The 27,822-nt window shown below is 36.2% G+C and overlaps 1 protein-coding gene across 5 annotated transcripts in view; it reads left to right on the top strand.

Moving 5' to 3' along the window:
• Positions 1-27,822, top strand: part of agap1 (ArfGAP with GTPase domain, ankyrin repeat and PH domain 1) — a 202,847-nt gene that overhangs the window by 96,154 nt on the left and 78,871 nt on the right. For 3 of the 5 annotated variants that reach the window (XM_016273617.1, XM_016273616.1, XM_016273619.1), the window contains exons 2-6: positions 14,219-14,277; positions 15,429-15,543; positions 18,530-18,615; positions 19,286-19,427; positions 22,003-22,137. In XM_016273617.1, coding sequence (XP_016129103.1) covers positions 14,219-14,277; positions 15,429-15,543; positions 18,530-18,615; positions 19,286-19,427; positions 22,003-22,137 — 537 coding nt within the window. The remainder of the gene's footprint in view (positions 1-14,218; positions 14,278-15,428; positions 15,544-18,529; positions 18,616-19,285; positions 19,428-22,002; positions 22,138-27,822) is intronic. The other 2 variants (XM_016273620.1, XM_016273618.1) reach the window with 1 other exon arrangement.

Below are 27,822 nucleotides of genomic sequence, written 5' to 3'. Positions count from 1 at the left end.
CGCCTCCGATACCTAGGGTTCGGTATTGGCCGAAACCGATACCGATCCGATACCAGTGAAGTTTTTTTTCCCCCCATTTAAATAAATGTAGAATTTATATATCTCTGTGTGTGGAACTGATAATCATTCTTTCACAATCTACTAGATACAGACTACTTCATTATAAAGAAAAAGAAAATGAACAATAAATATGAAAAAATATAGACCTATGTATATTTATCCGATCCGATACCAGTGAAGTTTTTTTTCCCCCCATTTAAATAAATGTAGAATTTATATATCTCTGTGTGTGGAACTGATAATCATTCTTTCACAATCTACTAGATACAGACTACTTCATTATAAAGAAAAAGAAAATGAACAATAAATATGAAAAAATATAGACCTATGTATATTTATAATATGACAAAAATGTATCATAAACTAGGTTAGTGGATAATTCGGCAGCAAAAGTTATTCTAGAAAAATCAGTGCACAATAATTTTAGAAATCCAAACATTTAGACAGTGCATAGACAAACTATATTTTGTGGGGAACAAATAAGTGTTGCACTAAATATGGTAAAATGTTGCACATTGCTATTTGTATTATAAAATCCATTCATTAAAAACATTCATATATATGTTTAAGTATATACTATAAAATTAAAATACATCTTTTGAATGTATAGCATATTTTTAATAAGGCAACAACATATGATAGATACGATAGGACACAACAAATACAGTGCAGCACGAACTGTTTTTATACAGTCTATGAGCACAAAGCGCTTACAATGTGTGAATGTCACTCAGGCTGTGACGCCATGTTGCTTCAAGCGCATCATTCTGCTGATTGCATTTAGTTTCAACTAACATGCAGTTAAATGTCCAAAAACTTTCCATTTAGTTAGTTTAGATGTTGTTTGAAAGTGTATTATTTCTGTAACAGATCTCTCTTTAGAAACTATGACATTTTGCAGAAGATATGTTTAGTATTCGTATTCAGTATTAATATTAGTGCACACCTCAGCTATTTATGTCCCATTAAAACAAACATATTTAAACTGATATAAAAAAATAAAAAACAAAATGAAAACGAAAAAGTTCTAAAACTATAATAACTGTGCTCAATACACATTCGCATTCCAGTGTTACCCAACTAAAGACAAAGCAAGACTGTGAGGTAGAAGTGTACATTTATGAGCAATATTATTATTATTATTATCATCTCTACTATCAGTGTTGTTTACATCAGCTGTTATAAACGCACAGTTACCCTTTTTTGTCCTTTCTCTCTCCAGCTGCAGCACCTGTGGTTCCAGAGCTGAGCAGTGACATAGACACCAGTAATTTCGATGAGATAGAGGAAGATAAAGGAGAATTAGAGACCTTTCCCACATCCAAAGCCTTCGTTGGCAATCAGCTGCCATTTGTGGGGTTCACCTACTTTAAAGAAGACCAGTAAGACCAGATTTTTTTTTCCACTTTTGCACAATAAACCATTTCTTGGTACAGTCAGTGTTGGATCTGTACTTGTTGTCTTGATGCAAACCAGTTGATAACTACCGTCACAGATTACCTGATGTGTTTTTGTGTAGGTTGTTGAATGCTGTTAACAGTTCAGCAATGAAAAAAGATCACCCAGCATCCAAGACAGAGGTATGACACAGATACACTCCCACCTTCGTCAGCTTATACATTTAATTTAACTGCATTATGCTCTGTAGAGACTGGATTTACATCATACAGTAGTCTCTGGTGGTTAGAGACTTGGACTTAAACTGATTAGTGCTTCTTGCAGCATTGGTTGTAACACTTTTTTTCTTTCTTTCTATTTTTATTACCCACAGGACAATATAGCTGTAAGTATGTTCACTTTCTCTCTGCTTAATATGTAGATCTTGTTAGGTTTAGGGATGCTCCGATCCGCCTTTTTCGCCTCCGATACCTAGGGTTCGGTATTGGCCGAAACCGATACCGATCCGATACCAGTGAAGTTTTTTTTCCCCCCATTTAAATAAATGTAGAATTTATATATCTCTGTGTGTGGAACTGATAATCATTCTTTCACAATCTACTAGATACAGACTACTTCATTATAAAGAAAAAGAAAATGAACAATAAATATGAAAAAATATAGACCTATGTATATTTATAATATGACAAAAATGTATCATAAACTAGGTTAGTGGATAATTCGGCAGCAAAAGTTATTCTAGAAAAATCAGTGCACAATAATTTTAGAAATCCAAACATTTAGACAGTGCATAGACAAACTATATTTTGTGGGGAACAAATAAGTGTTGCACTAAATATGGTAAAATGTTGCACATTGCTATTTGTATTATAAAATCCATTCATTAAAAACATTCATATATATGTTTAAGTATATACTATAAAATTAAAATACATCTTTTGAATGTATAGCATATTTTTAATAAGGCAACAACATATGATAGATACGATAGGACACAACAAATACAGTGCAGCACGAACTGTTTTTATACAGTCTATGAGCACAAAGCGCTTACAATGTGTGAATGTCACTCAGGCTGTGACGCCATGTTGCTTCAAGCGCATCATTCTGCACACCGGATGTGTACATTGTAAGCGCTTCGTGTTAAAAATTGCAAAGCACAAAGGGAAGAGAAATTGATTCGTAGTGTATTATATCTGTGCAACAGTTATTGAGCCTTTCTTTTAACAGTTTTAAATTTCGGTTACTGTGCACGTTAAAAACAATTGATAGTTTTTTCTACGCCCGTGTTTTGTTCTCACAGACACACATTATAATGGGAACACAGAATGATCTTGGAGAGAGCTTTACCGAGCTGACTGCTGTAACCGAACGCGACCAGGGTTTAAAGGCTGAACGAATGACTGACAGCCACAGCGGAGAAAAGAGTTTGTGTGAACTTTAATGTAAGGAATTAAATATTCATATATAGCTCACAATAAGCTATCGTATGGCTTCAGAAGTAACACAGAATAATTTGCACAATCGGGGGGAAAAAAAATCTCTGATTTGGATCGGCCCTCTCTGACTGATACCCGATCCGAGAAAAATGGCACTATCGGAGCCGATACCCGATATGAATATCGGATCAGTGCATCCCTAGATATATTTAATACTCTCCCTTAATTGTCTTCTGAAAAAACACAGTGGTTTGTATGATGAACAGGTTTAATTTAGGCTGTTATTCACAGGATTTAAATAGTGATATGAAGCTTCAGTATTACCACGTCTGTTGGGTTGGGCCCATTTACTTCCATTTTAAAAAAATATATATATTTTTTATCAACAATATGCCACAAGTACTGTCAACTGATCTGTTTTCTGCCAAGAATCGGCATTTGAACGGCTTTAGACGTCATGATCATGATCATACTGCCAAAGGGTCCTAGTGTGTCAATGAGAACTGGTTCAATTCGTGTGTGGCAGCGTATTGATTCAGCCAAAGCAGTGACTACAGCATGCAGGTCAATGAACTGGTACCACAGCGACCCTGCTGCACTGGGAACACTGGGGAAAATGGAAACTTGAGGCCCCTCCTAGGAAACAGGAAGCAGCTGTAACAACATCCTGTTTCAGAGTGATGTCCAGGGAGCAGTGGCGCATGGGTGAGCCATCAGTAGCCCCAGTGCAGTCCAACAGAGGGGCAACAATGCAGCCCAGTGTGTCAGAGGAGCAGCGGGGGGCTGACGGACTGGATTTTTTCCATTTGCCCTGTTGGGGTCAATGACCAGCAGTCAGTTAAACATAGACGCATGATGCAGGAATACAATTATTTGCTGGTTTCTTTGTTAAAGATTAGGGTTGGGAATCTAAAATCAATTCCAATTCCTGTGTGCGCATCCTTTATTTTTAGGTGGTGAAAAGGGGCTATTAAAAATGTACTTGTCTTTGATTCATTCATTCAAGAGATTCATTCAAAAACACTGATTCTACCAGTAATGAGACAAGTAAATCTTGAGTGAGTCCTTGAATCATTCCATTCATAAATTCCATGAGATTTTGTTTAGTTGTCTAATATTTTATTCTTCAGAATTGTGAGAGAACTACAAAGTCTCAATTTATCCAGAATCTTGCAGCACTATTTTGCACACAAACGGCTCTTAATTGAGTCCAGTTTTTATGTAGCCAGCTGATTTTTGTTCATAGTATTCAGCAGCAATTTAATGTTTTGCAAAAAGACACACAAAGTAAATATGTTTGATATCTAAATGTTTGACTTTTGACATTGGAATCGAAACTGGGAATTGATAAGAATCGGAATCAGAAATGAATCAAATTCAAACGATACACAACCCTATTAAAGATGATAGTTGATAGTGGAAATTGGAGTGAAAGTGAATCTTAGTAATTTGAGGTAGTGTGGCGTGTGTCTCTTTTGTGTTCACAAAGCTATTTTGGGAGCTGCAGTGAATGAGGAGATGAAACATGCTGTTCTCAGTGTCTGGAGGGAACGATGGGGTGAGGTGGGAATGAGATGAGAGAGCTTGAGATGAGTGTAAAGTGAGGGAGGAGGGTGGTTCTCCAATAACCTCCATCAAATGATCAGAGTGTACTGTACAGCAGTAAGTCATGTTTCTGGCAGCATTCAGAGCTAAGTGAATTGAACTGAGGCTCCACAGAACACTGACTCCACATGCACTTACTGTAGCTGCCTCTCACTGTGTTCTTTATAACAATCTCGAACCAACCGGGCAAGCCTTATGTGTGCCTTTTTGTCTGAGGCAGTTCCTCATTTTCAATTCTAATATGGCCCGTCTTGACCTGAACTTGTGTTAGCATTTTACTTTGCAGTTTCATATTGAATCGGACAGATGCAGACTAGTGTTAAGCTCAGAAAGCACACCCTCAACTGTGAGACCGTCTAAGATCTTAAAGGAATAGTTCATCCAAAAATGACAATTCTCATTTATTCATGTCCTTCCAAAACGTTCTTCTGTGGAACATCTAAAAAGAATTTTTTTTTTTTTGAAGCATCACAGTTTTTGTCCATACCGTGAGATGGATTCCAATGTAATTTGACTTTTAAAGGTGTGATCACATTTACCGCTATTCAGCTCATTTCCTTGGGTGAAATCGAATCATTTTAATAGGAGTCCTCACAAGTGGCAATTTCGCATGATGCCGAGGGATTTCCACAAACAGATTTTTTTGCGATCCTATGATTTCCATGATGCCGAAAATGCAGACGAATTCACAGAATTATCACAATGCAGAATGGCATATATTAAATATTAAAGCTCAAGAAGACTGCTATTTAAGTTTAGTTTTATGAATTAAGCAGACATTATTAGATGTTATTGATTATTAAATTTAATTAAACCATTAAAATGGATTATTAAATTTATTTATTTTTTGTTAAACTTTTAATATATTGTTGCTAAATTGTATAAACTTCATTATTTCAATTAATTATAAATACTTTTTGATTACTAAAATTTATTGTAACCATTAAAACTGAATCCACAAAAACAAAATCCTAAAAAATTAAAACGAAAAAATATTGTTTTCACACCATGTTCAGTTGGTTGTGTGAATTTGCTTCGTTGACCAGTAGACTGCTGCTGCCGTTTTTCAAATTAGCTCCTACTCCGGAGCAGGGTCTAACCAGCACAACTGGTACTAATCGTGACGTAACAGGGCTCTACAGTGCGACTGAAAACTACTATGAAAAAATATTTAGGAGCACCAGTGCGACTGACCAGATCTTCATCATATTTGTGATTGTGATCGCTGAGGGGAGTTTCAAAGGTTTCTACGTGTTTTTGCCGCGTTGAGTAATGTATCACAGACATATCTTATGAATCCTTTCATAAGCAAAGTGTAGACAGGGTGTAAATAAGAGATTCATTGCGCAGTGTAGAGAGCTTCGTTGATTATAAATATGAGATCGCGATGAGCTAAGATGAGTGACAGCTTTGAATGATTTTTAAGGGAGTTTGTAAATGTGATCCTGATTTAATACATTTAGTCATTTAGCAGACGCTTTTATCCAAAGCGACTTACAATTGGGGGATACATAAAGCGATTCTTCTTAAAGAGGCAAACAGACACAAGAAGTGGTTGTAATACCAAGTTCTTAGACATTGTTCAAATAAGTACAAGCTAGAAAGAGAAGGATACAACAGTTCAATAGACAAGAAGTGAATATTAAGTGACCTACATTGTCTGACTATAACACTATTGTCTGATTTTGCTCTATTTAGTCGTAGAAAATAGTTTGAAACAAAGTGTCAATCTCCATTCAAACACAGCGGTGTCTCGGTTACGAATGAACTGCGTTTTTAAACGTGAGTCAGTGATTCATGATTACTGTCACTTGCTTCATTTCTGAATGAATCAGCCGTTGGAATGAATCAATTGAATGAATGATTCAGTGATAAAATCAATGATTGTCGCCACCTGCTGGCAGTTTTAGTTAAATTTTTAAAGTATCTTTTCAGTTCTTTAAATCATTCAATATTTCTATATTCAAATTTTTTTTAAACATTAATCTCAACATGAATTTATGGATTTAATTGCTCTCATGCCATCTCTGATCCTCATTAAATGTCTGAAAATACACCTACAAGCCACTTTTGTGTTCTTCTGTGCCACCTCTGTACAAATTAATTGTAATACTGATTTCATTTGATTGGTAACTTATTCTTCTTATTCTACTTGTTCTTATTCTATGGTATCAATTAGAATTTTTAAAAAGCTTCTAAAATATAATAAAAAAAAATTTGACAAAAGATGACACATACTTTTAATAAAGTTAGAAAAATGTCATTACAAAGGTAAAATTCCACTGTAAATCACTTTAAGGAGTCGAATATCACCTCGTAAAGGGAAGGCCAATTTTTTTTTTTATCAAATTTTGGATTATTGATTAGAAGGTGCTCCTAAATTTTTGACTGTGCTCCTAAATTTTTTAAGTTAGGAGCATAAGTGCTCCTAAAAAGAAAAATAAGCGTAGAGCCCTGCGCAAGTATACATTGATTGGCCAAACGCGTACGAAAACGCCCTCACCCGCCATGATTTAAAACGCTGTGTAAACATACTGTAAACATTGTGTCAACTTATTTTGCAAGTATGGAGAACAGTGATCGTTGGACGGACTCTGAAGTGCAGGCACTTCTAGCAAATGTAGCACTGCCAGTTGACGTTGGAGATTCTTAGTCCTCCTTTCTGTTCTTTCAATCGCTTTATGTATACGTCGACTTTCCATGTCCATTATTGTGAAACCCGCGAGGCACACAACAAAAACTCAGCTCCGATCACAGCGTCCTCCATCCTCCTGTTGTTAATGTTGTTGTTCTTTGTTTCCGTTGTTGAACGCCACGCACAAATGACGTCGCTGTCAACCGGCTTATGTCACTTCATAGTACACACTCTCGGTGCGAATGCAACCCTTTAAATGGTACTGGGAAATGGTTCGCGCAAAATCATCCCAGTACTTTAGTACTGTACATTTAGTTCTGGAATTAAAGCGGTGCGAAAGGCCCTATTTACTCATGAAATAGGCTACACTGGTCACACCATAGTTTCATTTCTTTTTTCTTTTGTGCAGCTCAAAAGAACAACTCAATAGTAAGACATGTTCTTGTCAATATTTTGCTGTACACTAACTGCAAACTTAAATTCATGCTGGAAAGCACCCTAATGCATATTGCACATATAAATGGCAAGAGCTTTTGCCAAGCTCCAATCTGACGACTTCTTCCTGTTCTTAATTAGGCCAGTTCTTAGACGGAATAAGCTGCAAAATGCATCAGACTTTGATGACTGTCAAGATTTTGGCTCTAGATGAATATAGATGAGACCTGATATAATCAAGCAACTCGGATCTCATACCAGACGTCTCATTCAGACGAATTACACACACTCACTGTTCTGCAGGAGAGGAAAAGCTGCTTCATGACAGAGAGAGAGATTTACATCCTGACCGAATGATGATGGATGTCCTTGGGAGTTGTGACTTGCGCCAAGTGCGCCTTTGAGCGCTGTGTAATGGTTGATTGTTGCCAAGCTACCCGACACATTCATTATTGCGCTTTGTGTGTTAGTTCCGCTTTCATAAATCCTAATTGAATCTTTGATGGAGCCTCGTGGTGTCGATTTTGGACTGGTGTTGGCCTAGTTCTCCAAGTCCCCTCAGGATGCTTACATTGGGTGTGTGGGATTTTAATGATTCAGGAGACTCTCTAAAAGCTGCAAGTTCTTAAAATGAGGGTGAATCCTAAGGACAAAAGCTGAGCAGAATAAACGGACCTGATCTGGGTCAGGTCATCACAGACACCAAGACACTGACCCTGGTAACATTATGCAGAATTATTGTAAATCGAGGGACTTCCTCTAAATGTCCTTCTAATTTCACTGTTCTGTTTTTTCCATCACGTCGTAATTTTCTGCCCGACACAGAGTGGGTGGTGGAAGTGTGCTTCTGAAATCGGTCAGCTCACAGCGAGGGGGTGGAGGGTCCAGGCAGGTCATGGGAAACTGGCTGCAAAGAATCAACGCTGAAATGACTCTTACTCTACATACACATATAAACAAATGCATAAGAGCATTTAAATAAGACACATGAGCTTCCCACAGGGCACACAGACACCACTCATTAGCCCACCTGCTGGAATATCTTGGCTGTTCTCCGTTCTAAAGTTGATTTTTGTGTCGTCCTAGATTCAGTGACATTAAAGTGACAACATGATTGTCATATTTGTGAAGTAACTGTGTGTTTACTAAACATTCAAATGCAGATGAGGTTCACTTGCCAGAATTATTTCAGCTAGAGGTTTCCCTTGAAATTCAAGATATGCAACAAAAATATGTTCACATGATCAGGTGTTTTTATTTTAGTTTTAGTTTAGTTTTAGCATTTTAGGACAATAAAAAGTTAATTAACTGTATCATTTTAAAAATTAGTTTTTTAATGTTCGTGTAAAATATACAATGTATCAAAAAATATAGGCTATTTATTTTATTTTTAAGCTACAGTATATATTTAATTGTAAGTTTGGATTGTTTTTCCCGGTTATGTTTTGCATTGTCTTTTTTTGTTTTGTTTTTTTTTGTAGGTTTTATTAAAGATAATGCTTAATAGTGATTGAAATATGAGTTTTTAATTGCCTGATGATGATATAGGCTAATTCTAATATATGTGACCCTGGACCACAAAACCAGTCATAAGTAACACGGATATATTTGTAGCAATAGCCAACAATACATTGAATAGGTCGAAATTATAGATTTTTCTATTATGCCAAAAATCATTAGGATATTAAGTAAAGATCATGTTCCATGAAGATATGTTGTTAATTTCCTACTGTAAATATATCAAAACTATTTTGATTAGCAATATGCATTGCTAAGGACTTCATTTAGACAACTTTAAAGGTGATTTTCTCAGTATTTAGATTTTTTTTTTGCACCCTCAGATTCCAGATTTTCAAATAAATAGCTGTATCTCGGCCAAATATCGTCATATCCTAACAAACCATGTGTAAATCTCAATTAATAAAAATTAATTAATGTTTTGTGGTCCAGGGTCACATATGCTTAATAAAATTCAGTGTTAGTACATGAGATGTCTACAACATGAAAATGCTGACATGAAAATAAATCCAGTTTACCTAAAACACATACTCAAATTTCACAAAAAAACTGGAGACAGAAATAGTTTACTATCCATTGACAAAGTCAGGTCACGTTTATATAGCACTTTATATTATACAGATTGTTTCAAAGTAGCTTTGCACTAATAAACAGAAACATAAGTGTTAATGTTGTAAAATTCATTAATTATGAAAAATTTAATTTCAGCTAATACAGAAGATAATTGTGTCTTTATTCAGCTCAATTCAGTTCCAATATTGTTGACAATTCAGATGAATAAGTGTCAATTGTGCAAATGTGATCAGAAATATGTTCAACTTCAGAAGGCATTAGTTTCTAGTTATTCGTATTCAGCTTAAGTCAGTTCAAAGCTGGCAGTAAAATTTGCAACTGAAAAAGAAGGAAGATAAATACTTCTGTTAATTGGCTAAGCAGACATGGCTATCGACCAGTAATCTCAAATACTGCATTTTACGCTGCAGGTCTTGATGCCTAATTATCTGCATTTACACTATACTCTTGGTAAAACAATCCAAGGTAGACATACTGACCTGGAAAAGCATCCATATGAGTTAACGTCATTTGCCACCCTTGCTTTTTCAATGATGTACGACTCTCTTTGACGGGAATATATCTGATCTGTCTGCTTACATGGCAGATGCCAATGCATATATCTTGATTCACACTGTAAAAAATGACCGTGAATTTAACGGTAAAAGACTGTAAAAATGCTACAGTAAAAACCTGTTAAATGGTTAACGGTAAATTCCCCTACTATATACGGTGAAAAACTGTATTGACATTACATGTATTGGACATAAATTTTACGGTAGTATACCGTTTTTGGAAGTGAAAAATACCGTATAATTTACAGTGAATAACCGTAAATTGACATTCCCAGAATTCCCTGCGTTACATTTCAAATTTGATGTTTTTTTGTTGAAATAACTGTTTCTTCTTAGTTTTTTCTTATCAGTTTTGTATATTAGGGTTGTGTGTTACAACTAATGTTGTTAAATGAATGTTTATTGCATTATTTCAGTTTCATGTGTGTTACCATGATGGTGTTTAGCGTTTGTGTGAATGACACTGTGCACCTTCTATAAATGTTATTATTTAAAAGCTGCTTGTGATGGGCTTTGGTTCATCATGTGACTTTCTCATCACCACCTGCATTTGGTGGTTATCAGTGTATTACAAAGGTACAAAACAGATTTCAGTACTTAAATAGGTTGGTATATTAACATTGTCAGTTAATGAAATTACGGTATTTAACTGTAAATTTAAGTTAAAACCATAAAACCTAAAACGTTTTTTTTACAGTGCATATTAGATTTATTTCCACATATAAATAATGCCTGAAACCATGTTCAGTCGATCCTTATTTTTTTCTTTAATACCCTGTCGGATTTCATATATGCTTTCTATGTGGGTAGCAGATTGTGTTAACCTTCCTCAGATCTCAGACACTGTGGCCTTTTCAGGGTCGCCACATGGAATATATGAAGCAACCCCCCAAAGGCTCTTCCTCACTATTCTTCATCTGCTAGCCTTTTCAAAAAGTGGCAATGGAGGCAATCCCCAAGGGTTATGCATATAGGCTATGTTAGCATTAGCGTGTGTTTAGTATGGGTCTCTTGAGAAATTATAGACTGTTGTTATCTGACATCATTGAGCAGAAGATGGAAGCAAAGCATGCATTGCTTTGTGCATGGAGATGGACACAATAAAGAATAAAACAGGGTCCCAAAATCGAATACGTTTCCTACCTAAACAACATTTAAGACACCATATGCACACTCTGTGTAAAAACAGTTTCTAAAAGTAAGCTGCTTTGTTTGGGCCAAATTGTGGATAAGGCAAATCAGACAATATGGTGGATGGGTTTAGACAAATATATTGTTAATATGCTTATTTCATCAAATACCTAAAAGTTTTGATATAATGCAGCCTATTTTATAATATTTTACACAATATTTGTGTATACAGTTTTAACGCTAATGAGATGATTGTGATACGTATTTGTATGCTAATTAATAACACTGATAGCATAGTAATATACTTGAGTCAGCCTTTCTGATAGGGCGATATAGCTAAAAAAATGTATCAACGATATAATGTTTCATATCGTTCGGTATCGATAATTATTGACATTTTTTATAACAGAGCAATAGACATTTTTTTTTTTACATTTAACCACTGTATTTTTAAATTAAACAAAAAAACAAACAAAATAAAAATTAAACATCTCATTTCTAATGTTTTATATGCAGATTAAATAGGTTAAACTTTTGGCTTGTCTCCCCAGGCCACAGGAGGGCGCAATGAGCAAAATAATGCAGCACATTTAAAATGTTCAACGCAAGGAAGTAATAGTCTATAAAAAAACGTGCATTACGTCTAAGTTAACTCATATAAATCAAATATAATTTCATAAATTGCATAAACAATTATGAACAAAACAGCATCACGTATTTATGCATTGCTTAATACAAAGAGCCGAAGCGCCATTCACACAGACTGCATTTAAAAACACATGAGACGCAGTGAAAAGGAATAAACCTCCACAAATTTGCGACATGTTTTCTAAAAGTTTAAGCTGTTTTAACTTTGCATGGCTTTCTATACATCTCTTGTGTGAGACGCGAGTGCAGCGGTCGCATTTCTCCGTCTAGAAAATGCGCTGAATATGCGTTCTGTGTGAATGGCTTGGTTTCGGTTTTAACCTAATCAAGATCTTCTCCGCATTGAGCTTCTATATTTCTCTAATATTTTGAATGAATAACGCAGCAACTGCGCATCTCGTGGGCTAGACTAACAAAACATTAAACTACAACGTCACTTGCATCATCACGGCATTTCGTGCTCCACTGATGCTGCTCCCTGAATCCGCATTGAGCTTCTATATTTCTCTAATATTTTGAATGAATAACGCAGCAACTGCGCATCTCGTGGGCTAGACTAGCAAAACGTTAAACTACAACGTCACTTGCATCATCACGGCATCTCGTGCTCCACTGATGATGCTCCCTGATGCACATCTAACATTGGATTGTACTATTTTTGCATTCAAATGCAAATGTTTATTTTAAATTCGACTAATATTCATTCTTTACTCACAATCTCCTCATCACATGGCACAGCCCTCGTGTTTGTGTGTGCTGTCTGCGTCACTCATAGCACGTGCCTATATCGAACATTTTTTATATCATTATCGAAGGAGGTGTACCGTTATATCGCCCAGGCCTACTTTCTGACTCCAAATCTAAATTTACATGACTTTACCAATTGTTGTGATTTTTCTGGATAAAGATTAAGGATGAGAATGTATGTTTTTATAATTCTTGCCCAATAAAATACTTTAGAGCTAATATTTAACATTCTATTAATTTACATAACTTTTTCAGGTCTGGAAATTTCACTCAAAATTAGGCTTCCTCATAAATACAGTTTTCTGGAGGGCCGTTTGTGTGGTGCTCAGAGTTGCAGCCTATGAAGATTGTCCAAATTAGTTATAAATGAGCTTTCATTTCATTGAAGGTGCTGTCTTGAGGCTGGTACACATTACATGAATTTTGCCTATATCTTTGCCCCAGCTTGCAGACTGGAGGTGTCATCGATTGTTGCTGAAAGACAAAGTTGGAGTTAGCAGTTGGATTTGACCGATTGCACAGAAAATCCTCCTTTCATAATTTCTTTTAGTCTATATTACACATTTTTGTTTGTCATGCATCTCCAAGCAGTGTTGCATGTTATTGCAAAAGTTTATGTTTGGAGTGACTCAAATATCTGGTACTGTGTGATCTTCAGTCTTTTATAAGTTTTTCCTCTGTAACCATATATGATGTCTGCAAGTGCATAATGCCATGTGTTTTATAATTGATTCAGATCTTAGAAGTCATGTAGTGTATTCCAGTCTTTAGAAGACACAAGACAGCTGTCTACATTTGCTCATTTGGCAGACAGTGCTCTTATTCAAATTGACTTACATTGCATTCAATATAAACATTTGATTTGTTCATCTATTCCCTAAGAATCGAACTTGTGACTTTGGCATTGCTAACGCCATACTCTATTGTTATCTAGCATTGTGTCTAACATTGATCGCCATGGGCATTTTCTTTGATAATAGAGAATGATCCGACTCTCACCATATGTAAACCTTAACAACTCTTCTGGAGTCATGGATTTGCAGGCTTAGGCTATTTGCTGCTCTCTTAGATGTCCTCTGAGCGTTTGAGCCCACAGTGCACACCTTTAGCCACTATTGTTCTATTGTAATGTGAAACGTTTTGTGCAGCTGAGCGTGGGGGCCGTGTAGGCACTGTGGGCTCTAATTAACACATATTTGATCGTTGGCACTGCTGAAAAGACCTGAACACAGACATGTTGTGTTCTGTAGTGTAGTTTTAGAGTTGTATTTTAACATGGAAATGAAAATGGAACTTTGTTCCAATTTTGTTATACAATGCTATGGAACTTTGTTCCATTTTGGGTCTGTTTGACTGTCTTTTCCTCTGCTGTGTGTATTGATCAGTGAACCACTCATCTAGAACGGTTCTGTAAATAAGACTGAACTGAAGGGCATGACCACATTTATAATGATCTCTCTCTTTCTCTGTTACAGATGCCTTTGTCAACAGTCAGGAGTGGACACTCAGTCGCTCCGTACCAGAGCTCAAAGTGGTGAGTCCTGTCACTGATGTTTCAAATGTGCCATTTTTATCATAACTAATACAAGATTTAATTTGCATCATTTAATTACTTAAATTACTGTTGCATGCTCGTGACCTCACAACAAAACAGCTTTGATCAGGCTGTGTCCTCTTTAAATTGGCCTGAATACGCTGAATTCTCTGTTTCTTGTCCTGTGGAAAGTTAATTTAAAATTAAAAATAAACTCAATTTTAACACTCTCACTGCTTTATTTGTCGGTCCCCTAATAATGACATTTGTGTCATTTGACAGCGCCATTTCCTCCATCTCAAATTATTTCTTGTTTGATAGCATTCTGTGATGAAATTATTGCATGTGAAATTGACATCGTACAGTTTTAAAATTAAATGACTGACTTGTCATGCTAACGTATATTAATGCATGGACACAATTTGTTTAATCCAAAATAATAATAAAGAAAATGAAACAATATTTTAATATATTTAGCATAATTTAACACAATTACAGTTTGTTTAACACAAGTGCAGAACTCTTTCTTTAGAATTCTTTAAATGTAATTATTAGTAATAATGAATTTTATCATTTTAATTTCATTTCATAGTTCTTTAATCATATCGAATTAACTTTAAAAGTTTCAAACTGAAGTCTGGGTCTATGACAAGTAAAAATCAATAACATGATCAACAAGAAATTATAACAAAGGGTGTCCATTTTAATTGATCTTTAAATACCTTTTTTTAAATAAAAATCAATCCCTGGGACTTAAAAATACCCACAGTTAAAAAGACACCGTTTTACTGTACTGATGGTACTCCGTACTCAGCAAAGGATATAAAATCATTTTAATAATCTGTGTGTGTGCAGCATGATCCTCTCTCTCTCTCTCTCTCTCTCTCTCTCTCTCTCTCTCTCTCTGTGCGTATGTGTGTGCGTCACTGAAAGCAGCGCATTAATATAGAACAGTGATTAATCTGACTTGGAACTACCTGTGCATTATATGGTTTTAATGCATACCTGCCAGGCAATCAGAATCAAGTATTCAGACAGACCATGGTATAGTAGGACTTGCTTCAGGTCTAAGCTGAGACACTGTTTATTTACATGCCAAAATATCATGTAAGGGACCCCTATTAATTCTGTGTGTGTATTTGTGTGTGCAGGGCATTGTGGGTAACTTGGCCAGTGGGAAGTCTGCCCTGGTGCACAGGTATCTGACAGGGACGTACGTGCAAGAAGAGAGCCCTGAAGGTAGGTGTTTTGCTATCAAATATGCAGGTGAAATTTGGAGAATCATTAAAAGCCTTTGTACTTTTATATCTCTCACTGTCTTTATCTTTAACAGTTTATATTACTCACTTTAATGCTTTTGAAAGGCTTTACAATGGCGTATATGTGTCCTTCTGTTCTTAGATCCCATTTAAGTCTTGAAGTTATGTGTAGATACAATTAATATTCCTCTCTTTTCAGTATTGCTGAGGCATAGCCTAGATACTCTTCTTATTTTTCTCTCCTTCTCTTATTCTTTCTCTCTCTCGCCGCACACCTGCTGTTAGTATGTTAGAACAGTACAGTTGTGCCGGAGGACTGTGCTATACTCCCCATGTATAATTGAGAACATTCAAGGCACACCGCCAGACCACCACAATATGCTCTCTTCCTCAAGCCCGGATCTGCTTTCAAAAGCTCCCCGTGTCAATGTTTCATGTCCTTTATAACTGTTATTATGTAGTCATGTTAAATTGGCCTTTCAGATGGCTCCCTCACGGAGCAGAGTTTGTACATTTTAGGGCTTTTCTTTAAAAATCGTAATTAGTTTAAGCAACATTTAGTACAATTGTGCTTAACTGCAGTAATCTGAGTGCCTGGGGGTCCCGCAGAGAGCTTGAGGTCACAGAAGAGGGCAGTTACCGGGCACTAATCATGTCTTGTCCTCTCCTTTGCACTTTACCGTATAAAAACTCAAGCCACTGCATAGCAGCGGTCAACCAGGAAATCGCCTTGCAAGAAAAAAAAATCCCCCAGAAATGTCAATTGCCTGTTTGCCGCAGTGGATTATAGCACAGAGTGCCAAAGGAAACTTAGCGCGACATCAGAGACCGTTGAAGTGTGTGCCTTGCTAAGCTCAAGCGACACGGTTAAATCTTTCACGTTTGAGGCCAGCACGTCATCTGATGATAGAAGTGCCGCAAAACTCAGATTTGCAGTGGCGTTACATCACATTTCAGCTACAGAAAGCTGTGATTTGAATTTCCAAATTTACATTCCAATAATAGGGCTGGGTATCGAGTTCGATACTTTTTAGGCACCGACCGAAATTCCTCGATACCATTGAGTATCGAAAAACGTCTCGTCATTTGGTACCAAATTTCGATACCTAAGGGCTTAATCTCATCAGTGTCAGTGAGCCAATAAGCCTGCAGCACTAGCCGGTGTGTTCGACTAGAAGAGGTGCGGCGCAGATCGATCAGTGTTTGACATCTGCGAGAGCGATTCGAAAGCGCACGGAGCAGTCTGCTCTCTTTAACTCTCGTGGTACTGTAATACACCGATCGGTCTGCACAGTCAGTCCGCGTCAAGTCGAACACACCTACTAGTTTACACCGGTTACACTCAGCGATGTGGCGCACACGTGAGGCTGTAGTGCGAATGCGTCCCTGCCCCCTTAGATATAAGACTACATTTACACTGGTGCATTTATGTTTTAAAATGAAAATGTTTCATGTTTACATTGGGCACTCCCCACCAGGTACAATATTCTGATTGTTTGCATCTTTTTTTTAGCCCATAAATAATAATGTACTTGTTATAATAAATTTATATTGTGATGTACTCATTCTAATATGTTAAAAAAATTATTTACATTGCTGGTAGGTTATCATTGGACAAATTAACACTCTCTATAATAAAAAAAGGCTGATTTATACTCGAGCGTCTGCAAGTTCGCTTTGAGTGCGTGCGACGTTGTTTCGTGTGGAGGTGTGCACAACATTTTTTGTAACTTTCCGCGCAGCTCCGCTTCCGAAGATGCAGAGTTCAGAGCGACTCTAGCCGAACATGCACGTCTGTGCCAGCATTGGTGTGAAACAGAAGCAGTTTGGTGTTAAGTTCAGTCACACACACAGATCACGCTGCGGCCGAACTCAGACATTCAGGAACAAACTTTTTAGCGCTGCCCTGCAGTTTTATCAACTAAATAGCTTAATCGCTCAAGAGCTACATTATCTTTCTCAACAAGGAGCTGGTAACATCATTGTTTCTAAAGGAATTAAAGCCACATCTTTACTGTTAATAGAGAAACGCGGCAAAACGGTGGTAATTCATACATACACAGCCTCTCTCTCTCGCTCTGTGTCGTAAATGAACAGTTGATGAATCACACTTTTGTGAGAATAGACTTGAAGTGGAGATAGCTAAACTGCAAGCTAAGCGGTGTTTTCAGAAAGCAAGCGCTTTTATCCACAGTGGAGAGAGAGTGCGTGTGCACATGGTTGCCAGGTTGACAAAGATAAGTGGCACGTTTAGCAGATATTTCTGTATTGCGCAAGTGTAAAGCTCTGTTTTGGGGATTATGTCTCTTTATATCAGGCAACCCCGTTGTGTTCCTCTGCGGCCAGATTATTAACAGATGCTCTATTCATTCTTTTTTAGAAACCTCACACTTTTCTACTAAATTTTAAACGTTGTAAAATTAAGCGTGGTCCACTGCTGCACACGTGCCACAGTATCGATACAGGGCCAGCTGTATCGATACTCATATCGTCAAATCTCTGTGACGATACATCGTTGTATCGATATTTTGAACACAGCACTAATTAACAGTCAGTCCTTTGGGAATGAAAAGGGACATTCCACAACGTCGCAGCAGCAGTAGATCTTATACAGGAGCTCCAAAACGGAAATCCTTTGCTGTTAACAGTGTTTTCACAGAAAGAATAGAAGATGCAAAAAAGCAGTTGCCATGCTACAGCTGTCTGTGACAGTGGACTGAACCCTGCTGTGAATCTTACACGGAATAAAATTGTGCACATAATTTATTTAATACATTTTTTATAGTACTCACCTTTGTATATTTACTAGTTCTGAACTCTGATTTATAGAACAAATATATACCCCCCCCCCCCCAAAAAAAAAATAATTAGAAAATAACAAAATGATACACATGCCCTTCTTTGTTTCCATTTCAATCAACAGTCCACCAATCATCTCATTTATAAGTAGTGAATGTATTAGAATCATCAGACTCGCTTCTTTTGTTGGACAGGAGGACGTTTTAAAAAGGAGATTGTAGTGGATGGACAAAGTTACCTCCTCCTAATCAGGGATGAAGGGGGACCTCCGGAGGCTCAGGTAGGAAGTGCAGCCACAAATACAATGCGTTTTCCTTACAGAGGATGTTCTGATTCACAATGCTGAGCCTTAGTCTCAACTCTGGATGGCGTAGCTAGAACAATATATTAGTTTTGTTTTACAAAGCGGCTGAGTGGAAACCATGATGTAATAGGGTTTACATGAGGCTGATAACATTTATTTAGACAAACTGATTCTTAGTTAGTCATAAAATGCAAACAGGATGTCTCATGTGGCCTCTTTCTCATGGCCTGTGAAATATGAATTTTATAGTGTGTCCCATTGAGCAGGGAATCAGTCATTTCGAGCTGACAGAGTTGTTTGAGTGCATTTCTTATGGATATTCCCAGAATTAACCATAAATCCTGTGAGCATTGTTTGTTCCATATATTTACTTACCCAAAATGTTGTCATGGCTTCTTAAGTCTGCTTTTTAGGACAGCTACAACTAAGATGCAACTAAGTCCCATCAGTGTCCCAATATGTAATGGTTCAAAGCCCTTGCTAGTGCACAAGTTCACATTCACAATAATCACATCATAGGGAATCTTCATTATTTATGAAATGTGTTTAGCCTATTTTAAACAGAAGTATTGTTGTTGTTTTTTTAAAATAATGTTTCTCTCTAACTTTCTAAATTCTTCCCACTCTCTCAATCATTCTTTCTCAGTTTGCGTTGTGGGTAGATGCGGTGATTTTTGTGTTCAGTCTGGAAGATGAGATCAGCTTTCAGACGGTCTACCACTACTATAGTCGCATGGCCAACTACCGCAACACAGCAGAGGTGCCCCTGGTGCTTGTGGGAACTCAGGGTGAGTCTTGGAGAGAAAAAAACCTGGATATATCATATGACAGCAACTCACACTCCGAATTCAAGGCCATATTCTCCAGTGGCTTGGCAACAATTTGAATAGAGTACAGTTTGACGAGTAGGCACAAACTTTTTACATATTTCAGGGATTATTGTTATCAGTTATTTTTACACATTACTTGTTGATCAGTTTTTTTGGGCAAGTATTATTTATAGATATTTTATATGGACACTACTTTTCAAAACATTGGGGTTGGTAAGATTTATTCATATATTTTTTTATGTTTTAAGTCTCTGAAGTATGGAAGCCCGTTTCCACCACTGAATAAAAAATAAAATAGGTAATTGTGACTTTTTATCTCGCTATTCAGAATTGTGAGATAAAAAGTCTCAATTGCCAGATATAAAGTCAGAATTGCCAGATATAAAAGTGCAGTTCTGATTTTTTTTTCTCAGAATTGCGTGATATAAACTCGAAATTGCAAAAAAAAAAAAATCAGAATTGCCAGTTTATATCTCGCAATTCTGACTTTATAGCACACAATTGCAAGTTATTAAGTCAGAATTGTGAGATATAAACTCGCAATTCTGAGAACATAGTCTTTTTCCCACCTCAGAATTGGAATTTGTAACTCAGTTGCGAATTTATATCTATTACCAATATATATTTTTATATATTACCAAATTAAAATAAGTAAATAAATACCTAAATGTACAATCATAACAATAACATTCTAAAATATTATTGCACTTTGAACTGTTTTCTATTATAATATATTTTAAAACCTAATTTATTTATTTTCAGTAACCATTACTTCCAGTGTCACATGATCCTTAAGAAATCATTCTAATATGCTGATTTGGTGCTCAAGAACATTGTTTTAGAGCTGTTTATGTTTATTTAACAAAAAAGTAGTGAATACACTGTTCGTCAAGGATTACACAAAGTTTAAAACAAAACTTATTTCCATTGTGGTCCTTGATGTAAAGCACAAACTTCACTCCCGGTAACAGGAACACTGGCATTGCATTATAAATACAAAAATTACAATAAAATTTCACATTTACAAAAATTTACAGTCACAAATAACCACATACGTAATACAAATTCATCAACAAAACAACCTACTTAAGAACCAACTTTTAGCTTTTAAACTAAAACTAACTATATTCGAGATACTTTTAATGTCCAGAGGTAACTTATTCCACAGAAGTGCCCCAGAATATCTTAAAGACCTACGACCATACATAGTTTTAAAATGACAATGTAATATCCATAAGACTTTGCCTAGTTTTATAACAATGTTGCTCATTTACCCTAGAAAAAAATACATTAAAATATGAAGGCGCTCTATTATTGATAATCGTATGTACCATTTTTAATTTAATATGTTCTAGTCTGCTTTCTATAGGTAACCAATCAAGACACTTAAAATGGGAAACCTCCACATGTGTAAAACGACTAAACCCTGAAACTAACCTTATCAATTTATTCTGAGATTTTTGTAACTTATCCAACCAACCATGAGACAAATCAGACATCCAAGAAATACATGCATATTCGAAATGACATGACACTAAACATGATGCAAGTAATTTTATACTCTGTTTATCAAGAAAAGTAACATGTCTGGCAAGAAATGTAGTCCTAGCATTAACCTTACCCAGAACTTTCATAGCCATACTTTCACCACTTAAATCATTGTCAAGGATACTTCCAAGATAGATAACAGAAGTTATATTTGATATTAAACAATCCCCCACCTTAACGGACATCTTAGAAACCTTATTCAGATTCTTTTTAGACCCAAATAATATGGATTCCGTTTTACCAAAATGCAACATAAGTTTGTTTTCATAGAGCCAGTCTCTTACCTTACAAAGCTCCTTACCTAAATGCGCTTGCATCCTACCAACATCCTTATCTGAAATTAACAAAGCAAAATCATCAGCATATAAAAACAAATTGCAATCACAAACTGCTTGCATGTCATTAATATATAAAAGAAACAAAAGAGGGCCTAAAACACTTCCCTGAGGGACTCCATTTTTAACAAAAGTTTCCTCCGAAAGAACCCCATCAATTTCTACTCTCTGAACTTAATATTAAGTTTGATATTTTTGTGAAAACCGTGATACATTTTTTTAGGATTCTTGTCAAATTCTTGTTAAATGTTAAATAAAAAGTTCTAATAAACAGCATTTTTATCATTATAAATGCCTTTACTGTTACTTTTTATGCAAGTATTCATTAAAAAAAAGAAATCTTACTGACCCCAAACTTTTGAACGCAGATATATATTTAAAATATTAAGTAATGCAAGAAAAAAAACCTTCATACTACTTGTGTTTTCAGTATATGAACACTAGGAGGTGCCACACTCTAATCAATGGAAGATTAGAGCTGCAGCTCATCTGCTTGTTCCCTTGTTCTTAAATATGTCCACAAGATATTTTGATGAATTTGTATTCTCTCACATTTGATGAAATTATTTTCTTAAAACACGAATTATTACAGTCATTATTCTGTCCAGGTTTAGTTTCAAATTTCTTTGTCTTGTCTTGACCATTCACAGATGCTATCAGTGCAGCTAATCCTCGTGTCATCGATGACACCCGCGCTCGCAAACTGTCCAACGACCTGAAGAGGTGCACATATTATGAGACCTGTGCGACCTACGGCCTCAACGTGGAGCGCGTCTTTCAAGATGGTGAGTCTCTTCATACTGTCCTAAATAGTGTAAAGTGTAAGCTTTATATTTGTGCTGTGTGAGAGAATTTACTGGCAAAGTTGTGTTAAACAAACACAAGGTCATCAGTGGTGGTTTAAATCCAACATTCTGCCCGAATGTGTTAATTGTATGTCACCTCTGTTAGATGATCTTCATCGCAGCACCGGTCATAACAGTTCATGCTTGCGTAACCGTTACTTTCGCATTATGTAGGTTACAGCATAAGGAACAGGAGGCAGAAAGTGCAAGGTGACTTTGCTGTTGAATAGCCGGCCCAATCTGGTTTAATCAGCTCTTAATTACAGGCTAAATGGCCCATCTCGCCTCGCATTGCTCTGTGGTATAGAGATAGCCGTGATGTTCTGTGTGCTGGATTTTGCTAGGACAGCTTCATTAACCATTGCAGGTGTAGTGTTGTGTACTTGCAGGTAAAAACACTATAATCTTAGAGAGATAAAGTGAGGATGAAGTTGTAAGCAGCCTTTGAGACCTGTGCTCCACTAGGGGGCACAAGACGGTAAGAAATGGGGCTCATTTCACAAGAATTTATTATTTGAAAAAGCATCAGAGGTCTTATGGACTTTTTTTTGTTCGAAAATTGGAATTGTGTTTATAGTACGTTTTGACAGACTTGATGTGCCATTTGAGCTTGATTATCATACTGGGAGGCTTAACAAGACATTTATATTTATGTTCCTGGCAAGTGCATTGTGGATGCGTATCTTTCAAGTGTTTTCGAGTGCATATTGTGTAAACTGCTAGTACCACAAAGTTATAATACACATGTGCAGTTGGAAAAGGAAAAAGGTAAAGTATGTTGGAATCCCACTAAAAGTCCAAGAAATCCCCAAGAAATGAATTCCCTTTTGAAGTACCATCGCTACAGCCAGCAAAGTGTTAGTTTTATAGCTAATTCACCACATTAAACAGTAAACTTCAGGGAAAGTCACTGTTACGCATGTTATGAATGAACAATTAATGTCAATTTCTTTAGAAAGTGACAATATAGAATTTTAAATTTTTACATAAAAATGCTGTTTTTAAACTTTCCATTCATCAAATAATTCTGAAAAAAATGTATAATTTTCACAAAAATATTAAGCACAACAACTGTTTTCAACATTGATAATAGATCGAGATAAGGGTAAAAAATGTTTCTTGAGCACCAAATTAACGTATTAGAATGATTTCTGAATGATCATGTGACACTGAAGACTAGAGTAATGGCTGCTGAAAATTCAGCTTTTCATCACATGGACAAATAACATAAAAAAATATATTAAAATATAAACCAGTTATTTTGAATTGTAAATATTTCACAATTTTATTTGACTTTTTACTTTTTGATCAAATAAATGCTATCTCGATGCACACAAGACACTTGCAAACACACTAAACAAGCATATCTCTAATAACAGATTAAGTATATATGGTACAGAATGTAATAATACTTTGATGAACACTGTCAACTACACACAGCAGCAGTAAATACAAATGCTTTAAGGGTACTGTAAATACAAGCAGCAGACATGCATTTATGAACACTCCATTGTGAGTGTCAGCCCTCATAAATGAACCTTTAGGTTATTTCTTAAAGATCTGTTTGAATGTAACTGCTTCTTCTATCCCCACTGAGGAACAAAAAAAGAATACAAGTGCAAGTATGATCTATCATGTAGAGAGCTGGGAGAGTTGATAGCGAGTCTTGGTCTGAGCTTGATGATGGGCTGGAGATGGTTAGGGCCCCTGGAAACAATGCTAACAAATTTGATTTTGACAGCAACAAACATCCATTATATAGACATGAATAAACATGAGAGAACATTGTGAAAAGAAATGGAAATCCAGTACAACCATTTAACTCAAACTGACACTTTTCTAACCTTTCCCTGGGCCCATATGATTTTTCATATTGATATTTAGTGAACGTTTGTTGTTGTGATGTTTGTGTGTTTTTCTAAGTAACTCTATCATGATTGTGTATATATATCTGAACACACTGTTGTAGTTTGCATGTGGTATTACGTGTGTTTGGTGTATTTGCACACACGTGTGTCTGTGTGTGGCAGATGTACGCAGCTCTTCGGAGGGGTTGGGCAGGCTGAAGCGTTCAGAGCTCCATCCAGGAGGAAGATTTACACTCGAAACGCTCAGCTATTATCTTCTTAATTATTACACTGTTGGCTGCAGCCAAGACTGCTGTAATTTAACTGTGTGTGTGTGTGTGTGTGTGTGTGTGTGTGTGTGTGTGTGTGTGTGTGTGTGTGTGTGTGTGTGTGTGTAAAAAGAGAGTGTGTATGTGTGTGTGAGAGGCAAGATTGTGTGTGTGTGTCTGTGTGTGCGTGTGTAGCTGGCTCTCAGTATGTGGTCTTGTACAGGATGAGCGTGAAAGGAAACAGAGACTCTGAGCTCTCAACAGAGATTCTCAATCTCCCAGCGTTTCTGACCTTCTCCAGTGTGTGTGTGTGTGTGTGTGTGTGTGTGTGTGTGTGTGTGTGTGTGTGTGTGTGTGTGTGTGTGTGTGTAAAAAGAGTGGGTGCATGTCTGTATGAGGGCCAAGCTCATCAGTAGCACTAAATGAGAGCAAGAAAAGGCTAAATTCCTGATCATTACTGACGCTGTCTCCTTGCATCTCTCATTTCATTATCCTCAATTAATCATGCATTCTAATTATCCACTGTAGTGGAATTTATTGATGAGTAGCAAAATGATTATTTTAATGTTTTGTGTTGCATTGATAGCATAGCAACTGCCCAGAGGTGTGTTTTGCGTGTGGATTCATGTCATTTTGTTTGCCTGATTTGGGCCTATTTTTGCAGCAGAGCAATGCATGAGCTGTCATTACTACACATGTGACCATAATTAAAGAGTTTTAATCATTGGCTCACTGCAGATTTACAGGCTCTGTATGATTTTGTGAGAGAACTGGACAACAGCAGTTGATATTTAAGTTGATCGTCTCAAAGTAGAAACAGTATGGACTGATTTGAAGTCTGTTTGGCTCCATAATCATATCACACATGAACAATTCCATTTTAGTATTTAAATGAGAGAAAATTTCCAATCTGGCTTTGTAAAAAATATAATAAATACTACATCATGACATCAAATATAATATAGCTGTTTTACTAAAAAGTATGCATTTTGCAAAACAGTGACATTGCAAAAATATTTATAATTATAATATCTAGGGATGCTCATTTTGGTTATTTCTCCTAACCGACAATCGACACTCGTTAACCGATTATTAAACGTTAACTGACAAGATTATTTTTGAATTAGAATTGAATTAAATTAGAAAGGATAAGTGTCTGTGACCCGTTAAAAATACCAACATTTGTTTTCCAGGGATTCATTTTACATGCGCAAAAAGCAGCAAACAACAGAACATGAAGATTCACATGGTCACATCACGCACTTGCAGCGCTTCTGCGACCGGAGAAAAACATAATAAAGCTAGGCTATATATATATATATAATGAATAAATAGGCCTATATGAGAAATATATTTTTACTTAATAAATTAACAAAAAGAAAGAAAAAAACTGCAACAAGTAGTATGCAGAGTTTCAGTTCATTTTTTGTGCTGCTCGAAAGGAAACCAAGACGGCAGAATGCGGCGTCCTATTTATCTTTATTTTACAAAAGCACAAAGATTGGCTTTTATTGTGAAAGTACACAAATAAAAGCAAACCTTTTACAGTTTCGATTATCTGTATTGAATAGGAGGAGTAGTTGCTCCACTGTTAGAAGGAAAAAATTCGGCCGGTGCCCCGCACACGCACACAGTTAAGCATGGCTAACTTGACAATGCAGCCTGTTCATTATCATAAAAAAATGCAGTCAGCCAAACATATGGAAAAAACACACTGCTCAGTTTAAATAATGTGTGCCGTTAAGCGTTATCACCATACTGCCATAATGTTATGCCATACACATTTGGTTTACATCAATATTGGAACGTGAGTGAAGAACAAAACCAGGTTTACGTAATTAATAATATTTTGGCATTCGAAAACATCGCAAATACAGAAACATTTGGATTTGTGTCGAATGAGAGACTCAACGTTGGTTTCAATTTCGTTTATAGCTTAGCAGCTTATATTTTTCATTCTTGTTCTTTTCTGAATACTGTTAAACTGAAAGGATTTGTTGTGAAGTGAGGGGAACTAGGGATGCACCGATCAAATACTGGCATTTTCTGCCGCATCGGGTATCGGTCAGACGAGAACGATCCAAATCCGATATTGTGTGTATAATATTCTGTTATTGTTAAGCCGCACGAATGGCACAAAAACATTATAAAGCACAATAAAGTTTTTGTGCACTATATTCCAAGTGTTCTGAAGCCGTTCCATAGTTTAATGTGAGGTAGATGAATATTTAAGTCAAGTTCATGTAAACTTTTCATTGTCTTTCATCCTCCATTCAGCATTCAAACTTCGTGTCACGTTCAGTTTCGACAGTCAAGACGATGATACTCTCTCCAAGAGCGCACAGTAACTGAGATTTAAAACTGTTAAAAGAAAAGGCTCAATCTATTGCACAGATTTAATACACTACGCATTAATATCTCTTCACTTTTTGCTTTGAAAATTTCTATGCTTACTGTGTAATTACTGTGACTCCTTGTTACTTCAAGCGCATCATTCGGTGCATGGGATGCGCATAAGCGCTTCGCCCTGTATTGAGACTTTTGTATTATAATATTTTTGCACAATGAAAGATTATTAATAGCCTTTCTTTTTCTGTCCTATCTATAATATGTTGCTGCCTCCATTCCTGTGCTATACATTTAAAAGAAATTTATTTTAATTTATAGTATATATATATATATATATATATATATATATATAGGTTTTTATGAATGTATTTTACAACAATACAAAGAGCAATGTAACATGAGCAGATTTAGTCCTACACTTATTCACTTATATTTGTTCCCCACTAAATAATGTTATTTCACTAAATGTTTAGATTTTATAAAATTGTGCACTCATGATTTTTCTAGAATAACTTTTGCTGCTGAATTATTCACTAACCTACTTTATAATAGTATTTTTGTCATAGATTTATATATTAATTATATATTTTTTCAATTGTTATTTTTCTTTAAAATTAAGGTGTCTATATTTAGTAGTGTAACGGGGCAGACGAGGCGTGAGGATCCATGTGCAAGCTTTATTTATAAACACAGTCAGAACACAGGCAGGGTCAAAATGGCAAGCAGGTATGGTACGGGCAAGACACAAGAATAATCCAAGAGCAGACGAGGGTCTCCGATCAGCAAATGACATCCAGAGGGCTAGACAGAGAGAGATAATCCAGGTACATGGTAATAGTCCAGGCAGGGGCAAACAGAGTCCAAACGACAAGACGAGAGAGAGATCCAAGGCAGGCTATAAACTTCAGAGCAAGTAGAGATCAGACAAGATGAGAAAACAGGCTAAGATCAAAACACGGGTAAACAGAATATGAACAAGACTAAACTGTAACTCAGGAAACACGGGATGGCTTGGTAAAGCAGCTAACACTAGGAGAGTGATAAATGCAGAACAATACTAGGCGACTTGAGCAGGATCTGGGTAGGTGTTATATAGTATGAGTAATGGCTTTCAGGTGTGGTGTGATTGGTTACAGCTGTGTGCAATCAGTGCAATGGAT

The sequence above is a fragment of the Sinocyclocheilus grahami genome, unplaced genomic scaffold, assembly GCF_001515645.1.
Source record: "Sinocyclocheilus grahami isolate Dianchi unplaced genomic scaffold, SAMN03320097.WGS_v1.1 scaffold80.1, whole genome shotgun sequence".
Taxonomy (NCBI): domain Eukaryota; kingdom Metazoa; phylum Chordata; class Actinopteri; order Cypriniformes; family Cyprinidae; genus Sinocyclocheilus; species Sinocyclocheilus grahami.
Note: the sequence above shows the minus strand (reverse complement) of the source record. Positions and strands in the feature narration are given on the sequence as shown.